The following is a 21,211-nucleotide window of genomic DNA, read 5'->3' on the forward strand; positions in this document are numbered from 1 at the left end:
GAAGATCAGGTGAAAATACAAAAGCCATCTTCGGACGATTTTATGGTGCCTATTACAAAACAAATGTGCAAAAAATAATTACACTTTTATAAGCTTACTACAAAGTAAACCCTTGTGGCGTTTGGCCCTCTGACAGTTCTGGTCTCAGGGGAAGTTGCCCACTTTGCCTGTTTGGTAATCCTGCTGTTCTTTACAAATGACACTGTGGATAATTCTCAGTCAGTTAATTTATTGACCATGAAACAGTGAACAGATCCACTGCAGATAGCTGTGGTATCAATTAGGCACTCATGCAAACAATAAAAACAATATTTGTGGTTTTAAAGACACCATTGTCTATACAGAAACAAAATAACGTGATAGTAAGATGTGATGTTAAAGAAATCAACATAAAAGGAAGTTGTTACAATCATGTTACAGTCATCGTTTTTGGAAAACACCATGCTGCCATCCAGTGGTAATTAAACAATTGTAAATTTCAATAAACACATATACTGTATATAAAAGTAAAGTCCTTTATAATGGAGAAAGTACATGAATGAATGCTGTGAGAAACTTGGTTATTTGTTTTATCGGATGTCAGAGAAGTTTCTTGGTGGTCTCACTGGTTCCCTACTGGACACTGTTGAACATATTCATGTTTGATTCAACAATGATTATCAATCAATAAGTGAATAAAAAACACCCAGTCTCCTGGCTGCACCACCTCCATCGTCCAGCAAAAAAAACAGTAAAAGAATATAAAAGAAAATATCAAAAATTATACATATATATATTTAAAAATCATTTACATTTGACAAAATATGTTTAAAAAAAACCCAAAGTATTCTTAAAACTATCTGTTTAAATGAAGACAGCATGTAACAGCCCAGAAACTTCACATTAACTGCTGGTAAATGATGTTCAAATGATGCTAATAATGATGAAGAGTTCAGTCAATGGGAACATCAGAGGATGATACATTTGTCTTTGTATTTCTGTTTCAGTTCATTGATTTCTTGATCATGTTTTTTCTTCAAGTCATCAATTTCTTCTTTTAAATGTTTTTCTTTGTGACTTGAAAGATTCTGTAAGAGTTGAAGCTCTTCGTCCTGCCTCCCTTCTTTCTCTTGCATTTGTCTGCCATGTCTTTGCTTCAGTTCCTGTATTTCCTCCATGTGCTTGTCTACCAACACAGCAAAGTCTCTGGTGTATTTCTGTCTGAACTCATTGAACTCTTCGGCTTGTTTTCTGGCCTCCTCTTCATATTTCTTCTTCATGTCATCCAGTTTTTTCTTATAATTTTCCTCTGATTCTTTCCTCTCTTTCTCCTCTTGTTCTTTTCTGATTCGATCTTCTTCTTTTCTTTTCATTTCATATTTTTCTCTTTCCTGATCATATTCTTCTTGGAGCTTTTTAAGTTTTTCTTGCTCCTCCTGTCGTCTTTGTTCTTCTTCTTGATGTCGTTTGTCCCACCACTCTTTTTGTTTCTTCTCCCAGGCCTCTCGTTCTTTTCTCATCTCTGCTCTGCTCTGCTCCAACTTTCTGTCAATTGTTTCCTTTTCCTCTGATTCTGACTCTATTTTTTTCTTCAGACTTTTAAGTTTTTGCTCCCACTCTTGTTGTTGAAGTTGTTCCTGCCTTTTCTTCTTCTTATCCTCTTTTTCTCTCATTACTTGTTCTTCCTTTCTCTCCCTTCGCTCCTTGTTAATCTTTTCCTCCATTTCTTTAAGTTGTTTGGCTCTCTGTTGTTCAATTTCTGCTCTCTCTGCATTCATTCTTCTTCTCATCTCTTGCATTTCTTCCTTATGTTTAGTTTGAAGTTCCTCCTGCTTCCTCTTCATCTCCTCTTCCTTCTCCTTCAGGATCCTCTCTACTTCCTTCTGTATGGCTTCTTCGGCCTCTTGGAACATCTCGCTGGTGTAGCAGCTGCCGCCATTTTCCTTCACCATTTTGTTAGACTTTGTCAACAACTCACTGACTTGTGTGCGGTCTTTCTGGTCCTTATTGTTGAAGACCTGGTGTCTCCCTCCACAATCATTTATTAGTTTTTTCAAAAAGTCATCACAGTCTTCGATGTAATCCTCAATTGACTGACTGAGATCATCTCCTCTGGTGAATAAAGTGATGATGAAATCTGCTGAATTCTTACCAAAATATTTCTTGATCAGCTCCACTGACTCTTTTTCCTCCTTTGTAAATCGACCAATCTGCAGCACCAGTAAGATTACATGAGGTCCAGGAGCCAACATGCTGATGCATTTCAGAAGCTCCTGTTGAACTTCATCATTGGACAGAGTCGTATCAAACAAACCGGGGGTGTCGACTACAACAACAGACTGTCCATCAATCTCTCCTGTTGCTTTCTTGCAAAACTTGGTCACTGACCTTGAGCTGCCTGTGGATTTGAAATGTTCTTTGCCCAAAATGGTGTTTCCAGTCGCACTCTTTCCATTTCCAGTCTTTCCAATCAGCACCATCCTGAGACTCTCTCTGCTCTGATTTTCATCATCATTTCTCTGTGGCACATTCTGTAGTTCAGCTTTAAGTCTTGTAACCTTCTCCATCAGAGCCTTGGTGAACATGTCCTTTGTGAAGCATCTGGATCCTTCAACTCTCATCTTCTCCACAGTATCCATCATCTCAGAGATCTGCTGCTTGTTTTTGATGTTGAGAACAACATGTCTTCCTCGACAGCTCTGAATGAGCTCCTGGATGTCTCTGTTCTTTCTTACAAAGTCAACAACAGCTGGAGCTGTAGGATCTGACTCCACAGTGAACAGAATCATGGTGAAGTCATTGACTGGAGAGCTGAATGTGTTCTGGATGGTCTCTAACTCTCCCTTGTCTTCATCAGTGAGGGGATCCACAGGTAGGACCAGGATGAAGGCATGGACGCCCTCAGGGTCACAGAGGGAGATACACCTGAATGATTCCTCCATCACTGCCTCCTGAGGTTTTCCATACAAGGCAGGCAGCTCCACCAGGGAAACCCGACATCCACACACCTCTCCCTGATGTTTAACACACTCTGATGAGTTGGAGACTGAATGAAGCTCTGTCTGACCTAAAATGGCCTTGACTGCTGAAGTCTTCCCTGCTCCTCTCCTCCCACACAGAACCACGTTTAAAACTGGTTTCATGTGTTCAGACTTTGGTCTCATGATCTCTTCAGAGAAGGCGAGGAAGGTTCCTCTGTTTTCATGAACAATGTTCTCAATCTTCTCCATCAACTGTCTGTGGTCATCTTTAAACATGTTGTAGTGTCTTCCTCCACATTCTCTAACAAGCTGATTCACAGTGAAACTTGTTTCCATCCCCTCATGTGTCACAATGACCATGGAGTGTTTAAAAGCATCTTGACCAAACAAACTCAGGATGAACTTCAGTGTGTTTCTGTCCTCTTCAGTGAAATCAGAAGGCTTCACTAACAGCAGCAGAACATTTGGTCCTGGAGGACAAAGAGTCACACGTTTCCTCATCTCTCTTCTCAGTGTCGCCACATTCAAACTGAAGATGTCTGGGGTTTTTACTACTTTTAGAGACTTTCCTCTCCATTCTCCATGGATAGCCACACTGTGTTTGATTACATAAGGTTTTGGCAGTAATGTTTGCATGTGTGAAGTGTTACCAATGATGAAGTTACCAAGTTTTGACTTTTTGTCCTCTTTTTTCCCCAACAGCAGAATTCTGAGTGCAGATGCTGCAATAAAACAAAGAGCATATAAAAGAGAGATGGAGTCATACAAAATTAATAAAATTATAAATTATCTTAATCCAGAAACACACTCATAAGCTAAAATCGCTACCCTCAGTATCATTACTATGATCATACAGTCCAGAGTTAATGTCTAGAGGTTAAGGTAGAGGATGGGTTTGTAAAAGGCAGAACACAGGCAGCATCCTGATGCATGTTATCATGAGTTGATGTGTTGCAACTTTGTGGGACACACCACTGTCCTTTTTCTTTATAAACTCTTCAGAAAGGCTGCTGTACTTTGACCACTACTTCTGGTCTGTATGATGGAAAATGTCCACCAGGTCCAGCTGTGTTGGGTTCCAGCTCACCTGTCGATATTCTAACCAGTAAAGAAATGTCCACCAGCTCTGTGTGGAGCGTCTCACTCTCAGCTCTTTTCTCCTCTCTGCCATCTTTACAGGCCGGGTCTAATTTTACTGGAGCAGTTTGCATTTCTGAAGCATGAAATTCATTTCTGAATGTATATAAATGTCTATATCTGTTAACAGATGAATGATAAATGTTATTTGTATTTAATTACAGCAAAACTAGTTTTTTGTGTCTGTAGTTAGTGGGAAAGAAAAAGAGAAATAAGGAAAAAAGTGAGGGAGTCTTTTCTTTTGTCAGTTAGTTGAATGAATAATACATTTGATTGCAGCTTATCAATACTGTGTCAACCAGTGTCATGGATAAAATTATTGATCACACATGATCACAGCAATGTCATAAACATAAATACCGGTTAATTATGACAGCTGTGCTTTGTGATCTGACATGCAGCCATACTCTTGTATCAGCACAGTGTTGCAACTGTTGTTTTATTGCAGTACACTGAGGTTACTTCCTGGACTACACCAGTTTGGTATTTTGGTGGCTCGCTGTGCGTCACAGGGGGAGGAGCAGATATTGTGGTGATGCAGTAGCTCACTGCAGTCTTGTTCTGTCTGCTGCTCGCCTGCTCAGAGCAGGTTGAACACTCAGTGTACTTATGTTCCATAATACTGTCACTTTATTTGGTGATCACACATCCATATAAAGAACCAAGAATATTCTGTGCTTGTTAAATCTTATACATGATCCTCTTTCTTACCATTTGTGTTCCTCAACCCCTCTCTCCCCTCTGCTGAACTTCAAAATGGCTTCAAATGAAACTCAACACACACTGACTGCATTGCATATTGTCAGTTGACATGCATATCATACACCAGACATGTCATACAGTTAGAAAAAATAGTCCAGATACAGTAGCCTGGATGTGCTGATCTGGAGAGCAAATGTAAAAACATTTACCCTGAGTGAGCACCCACAAGGAAAACAAATACTTTGGATCTGTAGAACACACTGCTACATATAGAAAAACAGTACAGCCTCATGTAGAAGGAACCACAGCATTCAGAGGATCACCATGTTGCCTTGTAAATAAACTCTGGTCACGATGATGGTTGTCAAACTGATATCATCATATATGCTGTTTGATTAATGTTGCATTGTGTTTACTGTAAAAGTTTGCTATTGTTACTACAGATGTGATTTAGGACTGCACGTAATAATAACAAATTTACAACTTTTGTGATCATTCACTTACTTTTAGAGAGAATAGGTTTCCCTGTGAGAGGAAGAGTCTCAGTGTTTTCATCAATAGCACGGATCCCTGTAAAAACATGACATTATTATCTCAGCAGCCTGATGTTGAAGGATGAATTGTTGGAAGAAAGTTTTTATATCTTTATTAGAATCATTCCTGAACTTACCAGCAGCAGTAACAGCATCCAGGATAACAGTTTGTGTTTCCTTTTGTTTTGGGCTTCGTTCCTCATCAGGTGAAGCAGGTGCGTCTTCAAATACATCACAGCTCAGATGTTCTCCATTGTTCTCTTTGACAATTTGACCCAAACGTGTTAACAGCTCTGGAAGTTCAAGGTCCATCTGCTTCAAGTATCTGTATCTGCACATTCTGATCATCTCTTTTAAGGGTGGATGGTTCATGTAGTTTTCTATGAAACCTGAACTCTCCTCTCTGGTTGGTGATATCAGTATCAGTAAATGATCAAATGATCGCTCGCTGAGAAGTTGAAGAACTCTGCAGAGTCTCAGTTTGTGTTCCTCAGTGAAGTCTTCTGGCTGTAGAACCAGCAGGAACACATGAGGTCCAGGATCAGAGAGACTCACACAGTTTTCTACATGTTTTGTAAGTTTGTCTTCAGAGATGTTTGGATGCAGCAGATCTGGGGTGTTGATGAGAACTATTTCTTTCTCCTTCAACTGTCCTCTGACTCTCAGACAGCAGTCTGGTTCTTCCTTAGTGTTGAACTCAATCTTTCCCAGTATGATGTTCCCCACTGAACTCCTCTCAGACCAGCTGTTCCCCAGCAGAACAACCCTCAGCTCAGACACTGGAAACAAAACAATGAATTATTCAAGGCAACTGTGTGCAGATTTAATCCAAAGTCAGCAGCTCAAATTGTCAACCAGAGAGAATCACAGCAGTTTGAAGGCAGATTTGTAGAAACTCTGTCAGCTATTAATCTTGTATATGTCATTAAACCAGACAATATGGACCCTCCTCCTGTGAAACAATGTAAATTCAGATCTCATTAAACACCAGAATATTTCTAAGGTCAGTTTGACTCACTGTCAGGTGGCAGTAATCCAAAGCTGCTGCTGCGCTTCAGTGGTTGCAGATCATCTGTAATATACAATATCATTTACTCAATAAGTTATTCTTTCCCATGTATTGTGTAATAAGCATGCTGATGACAGTAACAGTGGTATCATTATGATGTAGCATCATTGTTGTGTTCTGCTTTTTTACTGCATTACCAACTATCACTGTATTTAGTTATCACATGGTCTAACTTTCTCCCTTTTCACTAAAATCTTTTTCAACCAACTAACAAACAAAAAGGCATATAAACATTCAGGAGTGAAAACAAAACTTTCTTGGCAGGTAAAAAAAAAAAATCCTATAGAGAAACTGTATCTCTGTAGCAAGTATAGAGAAGCTGAAATACAGGAAATATAGAGCAAACATTTAGGTGTAAAGCACAGACATTACAAGTTTAATCTCATCGAAGAAATTCTTGTTCCCTGCAACTTTGCTATTCTATCAAGCTATAATTAAAATGAAGTATTTTAATTAGAAACACATTGTGAATTAAAGCTGCAAACAGCGATGAATGGGCCCTCGGACCTCCGCACACTACATGACAATATTCCATCAGTGATGCAAACTGACTGAATAGCGCCCCCTACGAAATTTCAGTGAAGCAGCCCCAGCAGCAGGCAAAACAGTGGACAAAGGAATTGATGTTTATCTCCTTCTTGCACAGTCTGAAAACAGCCGGGGTCTGAAGACATCTACATGCCCATAACAGAAGCCCCTCGATTGCACGGCAGCCCGACGTGCGTAGAGGCGTGAGGGCCTGTTCAACGCTGCTTGCAGCTTTAATTAGGGCCCAAGTCCAAAGGGCGAAGGCCCTATTGTATTTCGTGTGTTTGTTTCTTTCTTTCTTTATTATTACTCCACTTAAACCCTAAATTTGACCCCCTAAACATGCTCAAAAACTCCACATAAATCATATTACTTTGGCCAAATCTTACATCAAAAATCATATTTAGTAGGACATTTCGTGGCGAATCCATTGATACAGGTTTGAAAGTGGTCAGACTTATAGTTTAGACATCAGAAGCCTCTGTTTGACACAAAGTCTATACCTCCCCCATTGTTAAGGGGTACATTTGATGTGATGTGGCACTGCAACTTTCAGGGCTTATAAAATCCAAACTGTTTGAGTTATTTCAAAGTTTTTAACAACTTCCTTTCAGCACAGTGTCATAAATCACATATTAAAGTTTGAAGCCGATACCATTAACTCCATCGCCACTTCACAAATTTAGATGTGAAGTGGCGTTATACTGAAGAAAGACAGAAAAGTCTTATTTTGGCTAAAGGCTAATTGGACACAGAAAAAAACTCATATATTTGAATGGAGAGCGTGAGTGAACTGCAAGGTGCTCAGGCCTTAATAAAGGAAAAACTGCAGTACAGAGCTACAAATTTTAGCTGTGATTTTATTTTTCTACAGCACTTCATCACTAAACTGTCATCCTCACTCCATTTTTTCCCTTCTCGTCATAGGTCATCCCCACTACTGAATTATACATATAAGACCTATAATTATTGTAAAATAAATGATAATAACACCAAACTTCATACAAAGTTTATATATAATGTATTGTATGTATGTATGTTGTCCTTTCTGCTGTATCCTACAAAAATGAGCTGTATTCAACCCCCACACCAGTGGCGGCTTTTATCAAACTTTGTATGAAGTTTGGTGTCATTATCATTTATCTTACAATAATTATAGGTCTTACATGTATAATTCAGTTTTGTAATTCAGGTGACACACATGAAGTGCAATTAGGCAGATTCCCAGAGCCATGGAGACAAGCTTTGTGATTTGTCAGCTTCCAGAAAGTCCCAGAAAACGCCATTTTATTGACGTGATTGGTGCTACCCGTTGTTTTCATCTCTGTTAACATGAACTCTTTGTTAAGTTTACCGATGCTTTTAGTAATAACGTCTTATTTTGTCATTTAACATTTATGGTAAATTTGTAATGTGACGGTTGTTTGTTGACTCTGTGGTGAGGTTAGATGCAGGCGTGGGCTAAAATTTCACTCACAGCTTACTTTTCCCTGAGAAAATGTAGTTTTTACACACAAGTGGCTGACGTAAAAATAATATGATAACATACAAAAAGGAGTGCAAATGATGTGAGATGGATTAAAAGATTTATTGATGGTTTTTCGTTGATTATCACAATTTGGGCTTATGCGAATTGTATGCTGGCCATATTCAGACCAAATCAGACGGTGCGGCGAAAACGCCAGTTCTCCCCACATTTGAATGGGGGTAATGTGCAGTCATTGGACTGCGGTGGGAAAGTTGAGCCAGAGTCAAGTTTTGGAGAAACCATAGACTGCAAAAAGGATGGACGTAGTCACCGTGATGTCACCCATTGGTTTGCGAACTGCCGTTGTGAAGCCTCGAGTGTAGCGGTATGACCATTGCCATCTTGGATTTGGCCGTCGCCATGTTTGATTTTTGGAGCCAGAAGTGACCATATTTGGATGAGGGGGTGGGGCTGGCCATAGCGCTAGCTTGGTTAGCATGGTGCATTTACAATCTATGGTTAACAGCGACAATGCTAATGCTAATTTTCGCTAGCGAAAAACAGGCCTAAAACCGTTAAAACAAAATGTACTCACTAAAAAAATGGATAATCCGACTCATTGATTGATTTTTTATTACAACTAAACGCTGAACAAGATTGTTTTTAGGAAACCATAATGTTACAATACACTTTAGTTAACTGAAAACGCATTGTGAAATAGCAGCAGCTACACCTATACGCCATGATTACATTACTAAAGCAACAATGTTGCCATGGTAGCAACTTGTCAATCACATCATAGCCATGCCCTGAAGCATATGCTGCTTTATCGTCTATTTTATTCTAAATGGGACCATAATTTACAAAATGAACATAATGCTATATTGAAGATGACTTGAAACTAGCAATTGAGACCACAAACTCATCAGGAAAGTGTTCACTGAGGTAATCAATCAAGAGAGAAGTAGGGTCATTTTCTCATAGACTTCCATACAATTGGACTTCTTTTTGTAGGCAGTGGAGTCGCCCCCTGATGGCCATTAGATAGAATGCAGGTTTTTGGCACTTCAGCATTCGCCTCATTTTTCAGCCCTGGAGGTTGCCGCTTGGGAGAAACCATACACTGAAAGTAAATAGTTTGTTAGTCAGCCATGCTATTACAGATGGTTTTCTATTCTTTTGTGAGGGGAAAAAATCCTTTTCAGTGGCTTCAGATGTGAATTGGTGTATTAAGGATGTTTAGGGAGAAATTTTTTTTTTCTTTATTTCCTGTGCTCATGGCTTTTATTCAATTAGCATGACATTCTAAATCTTATGCTAACATTGCAGAGGCTAAAGGTTGGCTTTGTTAACCTGTTAATAACTAGCTTTTGTGCTAAGTTGTGGCTGAGAGACTGCATTGCATGTAATTGCGTGTGTGTGTGTGATTTGGCTTAATCTGTTATGTAGATTCAGTTGTGTGTTTCTGGCTTGTCCACCATTGCTGAATTGTGAGAAGTTGTGTTGGCTGTTTTCTGTGTATTAAGTCAGCAATTTTTTAAATGGGATGATAGTTTTTTAGTTAGCCATGCTATTAAAGAAGGATGTCTTGTTTCTGTGAGGGAAAAATCTCATTTTCAGTAGCTTCAGATGTGAATTGGTGTATTAAGGATTTTTAGGGTGATTTGTTTTTTGTGTATATCCTGTGCTTATGGCTTGTATTCATTTCACATGACATGCTCATATGCTAAACATATGCTAATGTTGCAGATGCTAAAGGTTGGCTGAGTTACCTTTTTGTGCCAGGTTGTGACTGAGAGACTGCATTGCATATAATTGCCTGTCTGTTTGATTTGCTGTGTGTGTAAATCTTTGAGATGTAGATTCAGTTGTGTGTTTCTGTCTTGACCATCATGTGTAAGCTGTGAGATGGTGAGTTGAGTAATTCCTATGTATCGGGTGAGCAAATGTGTCATCAGGATGCTACTTTGTTGGTGTTTGGTATGCAAATTTAAAGAGTGCATTGTTTCAATGACTTTTGTGTCCTTTCCTTTTCTTTATAGGTGCTGGCAACACCTTCACCTGCCCATGTGACAGAGTCTGCCTCCAGGCCCAGCCCAGCAGTGCGGCAGGTTTGTTTTTGTTTAAATATATGTGACTTGTTGTTGATGACAGGTAGCATCAACATTTCTTCTCCTATTTTGTTTCTTAGTAAAACCTCGTTTTTAAATTTTGTGTCAGGTGGAGGCGGCAGCCCAGGAGTCCGTGGAGGGGTATGTGGTGCCATTGTCTGCTGGTGTGGTGCCAAAGGTGGTGGGGGAGGAGGTTGCTGCAGCTTGCCCTGCCATGCCGATGGAGTCCACCATTGAGGAGGGAGCGCGGATACCACATCAGATCAGCAAAGCTAAGTCTAGTTTTGCTCCTTGTTTTTCTGTTCCTGATGTTAAAGCTGCTCAGTTACATTCCAACAGCAATGCTGTGGCAGTGGTGGGTAAGAATAGCAGAGGAATTAGGCTAGTAAAGGTTGTTAGGGGGTCATTTTACCAGGGAGACGAGCAGTTTATATACAGAGGATTGCAGTGTATGGCTATAGCTTTGGTCAGCTTAACCAAACACACAGTGAGCAGTGTGTTCTTGTGGGAGAGGCATGATCTGGATCACATGTTGGTTATAGGTGATAAGTTCTACAGCAGTTTGTGTGACAGTGGTGTCCTTATGCATCAGTCAGATCTGCTGTCTGTTCCAGATTTGCCACAGCAATTAGTGATTGATGGACAAGTGCGTGGATTTAGTTTTGGTGATGTGGTCTTAGGTGAAGTAGATGTGACTGAAGGTGAACTAGTTAACTTTGGTGTGTTCATCAGTCTGTATAATGGACTGGAGAGGATCTTCAGTCAGTACAGCACATGTCTTCTGACACTGTGTTTTAACACTTCTGCCATCATCTGTAAGGATGGACAGTTTGCTATGGTCGACCGTCACTCATGCAGTTATATTGGCTTGTTACACTGCAACGGTACAAGTGTGGTTCTGCATTTTGCATGTCTTGATGACCTGCACCACTACATCTGTCATTTGGCTAACAATTCCAGGCAGAAGCAATACGAACTGTGTGGTGTTAGTGTTAGTGTAGTGTATCATTGAGATGAATACAGCTCCAGCATCAGAGTTTAGTGTTCTTACTGAGTGCAGGAGAAATAAAGTTTCTGCAGGCGTGTCTGAGTGTGTAGTTAGTGTAGCTGCAAGTCCAGCACTGTCTAACATTTCTGTTCAGACTTTAGCCAGTGAGGTGAGCAGTGGTTCCGAGGAAGAACCAACAAGTACTTATGGCAGAAAGCGCAAGATTTCTTCTGACACTTGCATGTCTATGAAATTAAAGAGGTTTGCTGTTAGTGAGGTTAACTCAGATGTGGAGTTTGTTAGTGCTGTGAGAAATGAGGAGCTGGTTTTCTGTTCTCTTGGTGTAGATGTTTGTCAGGTTTTGTGTAGGAAGTTAAATGTTGACCTCGTGAAGGTCAGTGGTCCAATGTCCAAAGAAGTTGGGTTGATAGGTGTTCCATGTAGGAATGAGAGGATCATGGCAGATGGTAACTGCTTCTTCAGAACCATCTCTCAGGCTGTGACTGGTTCACAGAAGCACCATCGTAAGATTAGACTGGCAGTATGTAAAGAGCTGGAGAGCAATGCGGATAAATATCAGAGTATTTTGAGGAGTGAATATTCAGCATTCAGTACATTCAGCAGTCCAGGATGAGAACTGTTAACACTTGGGCCACAGAGGTGGAAATACAGGTCACAGCAGATTGGTTAGGAGTTAGTGTGTATACTTTTTATGGTGGATGTTGGCTGAAGTACAGCAGTGGCAGTGAGCATTTGTCAGCAGAGTGCATTTTCTTAGAGAACATCATGGACAGGCATTTTGAGAATGTCGTTTGTGTTTGTAAGCCTGGACTGCAGAGTAGTTACGGTTACTGTAAAGTTAGTGAAGTGACAGGTTACAGCACTAGGTCTAGAATGAAGGATGTTGTAGACGATGACAAGGCAGGAGTAAGATGTAATTTTGAATTTGTAGTTTCTGATAAAGGTGTTGATAGTGATGAGGTTGTGGAGGATGCTACTGAGGTAAAATCAAGTAGTAAGTCTCTGAGGTCAAAGTATTTGAGGTAGAAGAAAAGGACACAGGAGAAATCGAATATGTTGATTAGGGAGAAACATCAGTTAAGAATTAGAAAGATGTATTATGAAAATGTGCTGTTTAGGGAAAGGGCAAAATTATGGAGTTGTGAAAACTATCATGAAAATATACCACATAGAGAGAGCGTTAAAGCTGAGAGTAAAGTAAAGAGTATGGTGAAATATAGAGACAGCTTCCAGCATAGAGAGAGAGTTAAAGCCAAGAGTAAAGAAAAGAGTATGGTGAAATATAGAGACAGCCTCAAGCATAGAGAGAAAGTTAGAGAAAGGAGTAGGGAAGAGAGGAGAAGAAAGTATCATGATAGTTCAGAGTTTAAGCAGCAAGTTATTGCCAGTGTTGGGTTGAATAGGAAGCAGAGGATAGAGAAGCCAAAAGATTTTGGTTTTGTTATGGATCAGTTTTTGTAGAAGGTCAGAGATGGACCAGATTTTGTGTGTTGTGTTTGTCATAGGTTGATGTTCAGTTCTCAGGTGCTGAGTTGTGATTGGAAAGTGTATAGTAGAAGTTCTGCAACGGTTGGTATTGCAGAGACGTGCATTAGTGAGACATTTTTGCACAGATGTTCTGATGACTGTGTTGTGCCCTGTCAGTTACTTTCATCTAGAGGTCAGCTTTGGATTTGTTATACGTGTCACAGTAAGATTAGTAAAGGTTAGATAACAACTGAATGTTGGGTTAATACCTTAAATCTAGATCCCATTCCACCTGAACTGGGATGTTTGAATAGTTTAGAGCAGCAGTTGATAGCTCTGCACATTCCGTTCATGAAAATGTTGGCATTGCTTAAAGGAGGACAGAACGGAGTACATGGGCCCGTAACATGTATTCCAGCCAACGTAGTGCAGACAACTAATGTGTTGCCATGTGTTAGCATGGAAGGGTGTTTGCTGCAGGTGAAGTTAGAGCAAAAATTGACATATAAAGGGCATTACAAATATCAGTTTGTAGATACTTCATGTGTAAGACAGGTGCTAGAGTATTTAAAGAGGACTAATGTGTATTACAAGGATATTGAGTTTAATGAAGAGTGGGTAAATGAGCTTTGTAGGCAAAAAGATGGGGAGAGTGAGGAGGATCAGTCAGCCAGTGAGGATGAAACTGTTGTAGTAAAGGTAAAATCATGTCAGGATGAACAGGTTGTTGGAGAGGGTGAGGTGACAGCTCAGGAAGGTGGTCAGGTTACAGAACAGGCTGTAGTTGATGGTGTGGAGGAAACATTAGAGATAATACAAGATGAACTGTTACATGACAGACAGCAGCACTGCATGTTTCAGGACACGTGTCTTATGAATGTTGATATTGGTCAGGAGGCATTAGACCAGTATTTTGCTGATATTGTAAACATTGCACCTGCAGAAGGGAATAGTCCAATTAGGGTGCTTTCTGACCACATGAATGAGGCTAAATGTTTCTGTGTGTTATTTCCTCTTGGTAATAAGACTTTCCATGACGGTTGGTCATATCACTTAACATTGTCGCGTTACTTTAACAATAGGATCATGCATGTATATGGTCATTTTGGGCATAATGCAGAGTACATTTTTTTTCTCAGTACATGTCAGAGATAGATTGGGTGTCGTTGGGTATTTCTGTGGTGTTACGTAAGGGTAAAGGAGGTCAGAAGACTCAAAGGATTAGTCAGAAAATGTTGATGGACGAGGAGTCGTTAAAGCAGCTCTTACAGTTCGATGAGGGGTTTAGGTGTCTTAGACCAATTAGAGGAACTCAAGCTTTTTGGCAGTCAGTTCAGAAGGACATCTTGGCCTGTGTACATCAGTTAGGGATCTCAACATGAGTTTGCTTGTTTTCATCTGCAGATCTGCACTGGCAGAATCTCCTGCCAGCATCCTGAAACAGGAAGACAGAATGCAGACGGTAGAGGATTTAGAGTGGGAAGACAGGTGTGAGTTGCTGCGTCGCAACCCGGTCACAGCTGCAAGGATGTTTGACTACAGATGGCATTGTTTCTTGAAAGAGGTTCTCATGTCTCCTTCTCAACCAATTGGCAAAATCATTGATTACTTTTATAAGATAGAGTTTCAGCAATGTGGTTCTCATGTTCATTGTCTGTTTTGGATTGAAGGTGCTCCCCAAATTGATAAGAACACAGATGAGGAGGTGGTTGACTTTATTGATAAATGTTATATGTGAGTTACCCTCAGATGATGAGACAGTATTGGACATTGTGTCATCAGTCCAAACACATTCCAAATGACATTCGAAATCATGCAGGAAAAACAAAAGATGTTGTTTTAATTTCCCAAAGCCTGTTTCTGCAAGGACATTTATTTGTAAATTAGAAATGAAACAATGCAAATGTGATCAGAAGGTGAAGGAGACTGAGAATGGTCCTGGTTCAAAAAACAAGCTGGTCTGTAAGTGTTTGGATGATGATGATTTGATGCCAAAAGAGAGGACACAGTATATTCTGAAAGATGTTAAGACAGCTGTTAAGAGAGCCGAGAAAGATGAAGTGAGTTATGCAAGTGTACAGTAGTTGTTTCAGACTCTGGGCATCAATCAGGAGATCTTTGAAGAGGCTTATAAGAGAATGGAGAGAAGGACCAAGGTTGTTTATAGGAGAAGGGTAAACAAGGGTTGGGTAAATCAGTATAGTAAGCAGTTGTTAAAGTGCTGGAATGCAAACATGGACATTAGCTTTGTCGCCAATGCCTACGCAGTAGTCATTTATATCATATCATACATTATGAAAGCAGAGAGAGAAATTGGCCTATTATTGAGTAATACCCAAAAAGAAGCAACAAAACAAGAGAATTTCTCTGCTAAAGAAGCATTAAAGAAGCTAGGCAGTGTATATTTAACAACAGGGACGCTTGTGCCCAGGAGGCAGTGTATAGGCTAACGAACATGCATCTGAAGGAGTGTTCCAGAAAGGTTGTGTTTGTACAGACAGGGAACTACATAGTGAAGCAGTGAGCGGCTTTGTTGGGCCTCAAACCATGAGGTCACACAGAGAAGGCCTACATGTAACCTATGAGGCCTGACCACGAGGTGCTTGTTCCTTTGTGTCTCCCGAGACAAAGGAATAGCGCCAAAATGCTGCTTACAGACAATGGGAGTCCATTGCAAACTCCATTTCCAAGGATGCTTTGCGATTTTCACACCTCAGCAGGGAACAGTCAACATACAGTCTCATTGGCGGAGACGCTCCTGCACAGCGGAGCGCCCTGATGACGCAGCCGTGACATCACCGCCCCTTTAAAAACTGAACGTGCCCTGAAGCACACACCTTTCCCATGTCACTGAGCTAGGGGTAACTTCAGTTCCTCTGAGTCAGCTGACTAAAGGGGGTACCCCACGCATGTGTTTTCCCCTCATTGAGGACTCCCCTCGCCAGACGAGAAGCGACTTCGCCCGTGTTCACCCGAACACATTCCCGGATCCGAGAGAGACTGCTGCTGCAACCAGCGTCCTCAAATTCCCTCGAGATGGAAGAAACGCTTCTTCACCGAGTCGACTCTGCTGTTCTGTCTGCCACGCCGCCGAGAGCCAGCTGCTGTGCTTTTCGCCGACCGTGCGAGAACGGCCACCATCTGCATCCGAACCCAGGACAAAGCCGGACATAAAGACGGACTACACACACACCCTGCTCGCTTTCTGAAGCGACCAAGTAAGAGGCATAAGTCTGGGCAGAGGCAGTGTAATTGTGTGTTCTTATCAGCATCAGTTGCTGTTGTTTAGCGTTTAGCTTTTAGCTTTATTGCTATCGTTTGTTGTGTTGTTGACGGACCGCCGAGTCCCATTTTTCCTGCTTTACTCTGAGGAGTATTTTAAGTTTGCTGCCTGTTTAGTTGTGTTCACCACGCTAGACTGTTTTGTGTTGGTCCCGCTCGGGACTACTGCTGTGTTTGTGCCATCGTGAGTGAGAAAGTAAGTTGCTTTGTTGGTCAGAAACCAGACAACGTGCGTTACAGACTGCCGTCCGTACACATGCTGTCTGTGGACAGAAGAACCGCTTCTCTCCCTCTCACGATCGCTTTCTCTCCTTCTTCCCTCTCTTCTGGCTAACACATACACGCGCGCGTACACACACATACACGCACCGACATCTTTTTTGCGCATCTGATGGTCAGATAACATCGGACAAAGCTTCGCTTTGTCTTTCCTTATCCGCCATCAGACACGTGTGTTTTTCAGAGAATTGGGTGAGTGCAAGACACCGGCCACCTGGCAGCGTCGTCTTGCTTCTGTCTAACCGCCACATTTCTGCCATCCAGTTCTCGCGCAAGGTGACTTCCTCCCGTAGTCACGTCCGCGCCGCAGACCGACGACGTCATCACGTCAGGCCCCGTCGCCATCTTGTCAGACACGCACGCTCACACACACACACACGCACGCACGCACGCACGCATGCACACACACACACACACACACACACACATGCATCCCCCTGCATGTGTCCAACCCTGTACATAGCTGTTTGTGTTTTGTTTGGTAGGATTAGATTTTAGAATAGTTGTTTATTGAATGAAGCATTTGTTAACTTTGTTAATTTTGCTAAGTTTAATAAACACTGTTATATCTTTAAAGAGAAGTTCTTCTGTCATTATTGTGTGTAATATTGTAAAAGTGGCTGACTGAAGGAGTCAGAGCTCAAATTCATCCTTCTTTGTTCACCCTCGAATGTTGATATCTCTCAGATATTAATATTCTAGGTGAACTCCGATTTATGAGACTACCTTGTTTGGTTATTGGTCCCGGTTTCCGGGTGGTGCCCCATATTTGTTAATTCATATTAATAATTCTATTGTCATAATTGGTTAATTATCCTTGATAATTGATAATTATTGCAAATAATCAACGTTCCTCACAGATCCAACAGTTGGTGCCTGAATTATTGATTAAGGTTAACAATATCTTATTTTCATAATTCATAATTATCTATGATAATAGTTGAATAGTTGAAATTGCTAATAACCAAACGCACTACTGCCCGTCCCAACAGCTTGTAGTGAGCTCATGACAGAAGATATGTGGATGACTACCATAGTAGACAGGTATAAGAACAGGCTTGACAATGATGTATTTGATGACATGTGCATTGCTACGTTTGCGTCTGAGTATCGTGTTCTCTCCAAGAATGAAAAATCTAATGACATGATTTAATTGAAAAATGGTTTGGGATTCATCTTGAGGAGAACGCGTTCTCAGTGGCAGTTGTTCGTTATATGCATTTTGATTTAGAAAAACAAGAGGAGGCCCATTTTCAGATTCTCCTGCAGTTGTTCCTTCTTTATAGAGCTGACTCAGACCTCAGACCCGAAGGCTTTGAGCTGTTTAGTCAGTTCTATAAAGACGGTGAGGTGACGTGTAGTGATGGCTCCATGCATTCAGTTAAGAGCGTGGTCGACAAGAACAGGGCAAAGTTTGAAGTAGATTGTCTTGATTTGGTGTGAGCTCAGGAGATTGCCGAGCAGAACAACGGGGTCGATTAAGATGTTTGGGGGGAGCTGTGTCCTGAACAGGAAGTGGAACGCTTTAAATGTGTAGAGGAAATAAGGCAGCAACAGGAAGTTGAGGTAGGGGATGAGCAGTTAGTAGAAGCGATGGAGAATGTTCCAGATTTGGCTGTTGATAGCAGATGGGTTGCACATTTAGAGAGAAACAGGAACATCATGCCTAGAAATGAGGGTTTAGCTTTGGTTGTGTCTCTGAATGAGACACAGATGGCTGTTTTTTGTAAGGTGAGACAGTGGTGTTTGCAAAAGGTGATGGGTAAAAACCCAGGACTTCTGCATGTGTTTGTGACAGGTGGCTCAGGGAGGCTGTAGTCAACACTTTGTCAACCAGACAATATTTGTGTTTTGTTAACTGCTTCTACAGGCTTAGCTGCATACACTTTAAATGCATCAACAATTCATCACACACTGAGTATTGGCACACACTCTAGTTTACCTTACACCCCCTTGGGTGAAGATAAACTAAACTCTCTGAGAGCTAAATTTAGTCACCTCCAAATTCTTATCATTGATGAAATCAGTATGGTTGATCACAATCTGTTGGCCTATGTTCATGGCAGGTTGAGGCAGATTAAGCAGACAGGTGACTTTTCCCCATTTGGTAATGTTAGTGTGATAGCTGTTGGTGACTTCTATCAGTTGCCTCCTGTTAAAGGGAAGTCTCTGTATAAGAGTCAGGTTGGTGTGGAACTGTGGTGCCACTTTAGTGTAGTGGAGCTGAAAACAGTAGTTAGGCAGAAGGAAAGCTTGTTTGCAGAGTTGTTGAACAGGTTACGAGTGCGTTCCAAGAAAACCCCTATGTTACAGAGCGACGTCAAATTGTTAAAATCACGCGAGACAGGGGAAGAGAGCTTAGTAAATGACCACAATTTCAATAAGTTGTTTGACATGTGTCCCGATTATATCAAAACTGAAGCTAAAAATTTCACAATCAATAAGAAAACAGGGAAATAGGAACGGGGGACTCATATTAATGAACTGGACACATGTTTAGAGCAGACTTTGTGTTTGGCCAAGGATGCGCGTGTGATGTTGTGTAAGAACGTGGATGTTGAAGATGGTCTGGTCAATGGAGCAAGTGGCACAGTCACTCACATGGATTTTGGTAATGATAAAACATTTCCTCTCAAAGTTTATGTTAAATTTGATGATGATAAAATTGGCTTACAGAGGAGGAAAACATGTGCACATGCAGCAGTAGAATGCAGGGATTCTACTGCTATTGATCCAGAGAAGGAGAAGGCCACTAAATGTAGGTGTGTGCATCTACAGTTTCCTCTAAGGTTAGCGCGGGTGTGTACTGTTCACAAAGTTCAGGGCTTAATTGTAGTGTCATTGAAGAAGGTGTTTGCACCTGGGCAGGCGTATGTAGCTCTGAGTCGTGTTAGGGCTTTGTCTGGACTGATCATCAGGGATTTTGAAGAGAAGGCCATTTACTGCAAGGACACCGTAAAGGAGGCCATGGATAGCATGCCTCCATTTTTAAATGAGCAGCCAAAGCCTTCAATAAATGCACAAAGTTTCTCTGTGTATTTAATGAACGTTCAAAGTTTAAGGTGCCACCTATTAGAATTGGTGTCTTGCACACAGTATTTACAGCCTAACTGTATTGCTGTCACAGCACACAGCTCACCGCACAATCCTCATTAAACATTGTGCAAATTGATGGGTACACTTTCCACAGTCGTCCTCGAGGTTTGTATTACAGCAGCAGTAACCCCAAATTGTCTGAACTACAGGATCTAGAACATGGTGGAGTTGGCTTTACAGTGTAGACGATTTGGACTGTGACATTCTGAAGGTACCAGATTTGAATCTGGAGTGTTTGGTGTGCCTGTGTAACAAATTAAACATATTGATGGCAGTAATTTATTGTCCACCATGTTATCCAAATTCTTTATTCAAACATTATCTGGGGAAGTTACTTGACTGGTTAAATCAAATCAGTAACACAATTGTAGTAATGGGAGATTTTAATGAAAACTCTTTAAAAGGATCATCAATTTGTAAATTCATGGCCCAAAAAGGATTTGAACAACATGTAACACAAGAGCCTACAGAGAAGGGGACATTGATTTATCATGTTTATGTTAGGACAACACAGTATGATGTGGAATGTGCAGTGATGCCCACGTACTTCAGTGATCATGAAAGTATTCTGTGTAGTTTTAGTGTTAAAGATGATTAGGGGCAGTTAGACGACATAGAGAGTTTGTTTGTGTTTGATGACTTTGAGGATGTGGAGGCAGTTTTTGATGTGGAGTTTAATTTAGATCAGGATTAGGTTGGTTTGTCTGAGTCAAACAGCTACATTGCAGTATCCCAGTGCAAGTGTTGTTGTCATCGTGTTCATGTTGTCAGTCAGTTGGAACAAACTGACTTGTAATGTATTGTCTTGTTCATAATGTGTAGGTTGGCTTTCATCATGGATGTTGTCTTTTTTAGTGTAGGTTTGTCCCACTCCAACTGGTCAATCGTGTGTATAAATTGTAGATTTTGTACTATTTATTGTGGAGAATTTTTGGATTTTTATGTATTTATTGTGTGTATTATGTGAAAATGATCATGATAGAGATTTTAGATGGAACAATTCATGTCTTAAAGGTTGAACCTGTGGTGGATGATATAGTCATGTGTCACAGCAATTCGTAATTGTAGATGTGTTAGTCTTTGCCACATGTTAGCTGTTGGTCTCTTTTGCAAGTTTAAATGTATATATTTCTGCATGTTTCTGTTCATGTTTCCTTCATTCCTGATGTGTTAATATGACACAGTTTTACTCCTCAGTGATCCAAAATATCAAAAGATCAATGTCAATTGAACAAATGTATCTTAAAAGGAAATGAGCAGGTTTCATGTTGCATGTTGTCTGTATCCCTTCAGTGTTTCCAATTCTGATCAGTAGGTTAGAAAAGTTGCAACAATTCAGTAACTACATGTTGCGTATAAACATGACAGGAAAGGAAATTATTTTTATTTAATAACTGAGCAGTAAATACATTTGAGACATTTGTATTTTTCTTCATTAGCATGTACTGTATAAGGTTCACCATCAGTAGTTTAAATAAGAGTTGTTCATGTTTGTGTGCATGAACTCTGAACTGTTGCCGTTTTTTTCCATGCTCTCTGCTCCCTTTTGTGTCCCCCCAATCTTATGTTT

The 21,211-nt window shown here is 40.7% G+C and overlaps 1 protein-coding gene across 2 annotated transcripts in view; it reads right to left on the minus strand.

Moving 5' to 3' along the window:
* Positions 1-212: 212 nt before the first annotated feature.
* Positions 213-21,211, minus strand: part of LOC122968483 (GTPase IMAP family member 8-like) — a 32,267-nt gene continuing 11,268 nt past the window's right edge. For both annotated transcript variants that reach the window (XM_044333776.1, XM_044333768.1), the window contains exons 2-5: positions 6,351-6,404; positions 5,470-6,111; positions 5,304-5,369; positions 213-3,682 (exon numbers count right to left, since the gene is read on the minus strand). In XM_044333776.1, coding sequence (XP_044189711.1) covers positions 948-3,682; positions 5,304-5,369; positions 5,470-6,111; positions 6,351-6,404 — 3,497 coding nt within the window. In that variant the 3' untranslated portion in view covers positions 213-947. The remainder of the gene's footprint in view (positions 3,683-5,303; positions 5,370-5,469; positions 6,112-6,350; positions 6,405-21,211) is intronic.

Source organism: Thunnus albacares, chromosome 2, assembly GCF_914725855.1.
Source record: "Thunnus albacares chromosome 2, fThuAlb1.1, whole genome shotgun sequence".
Lineage (NCBI taxonomy): Eukaryota > Metazoa > Chordata > Actinopteri > Scombriformes > Scombridae > Thunnus > Thunnus albacares.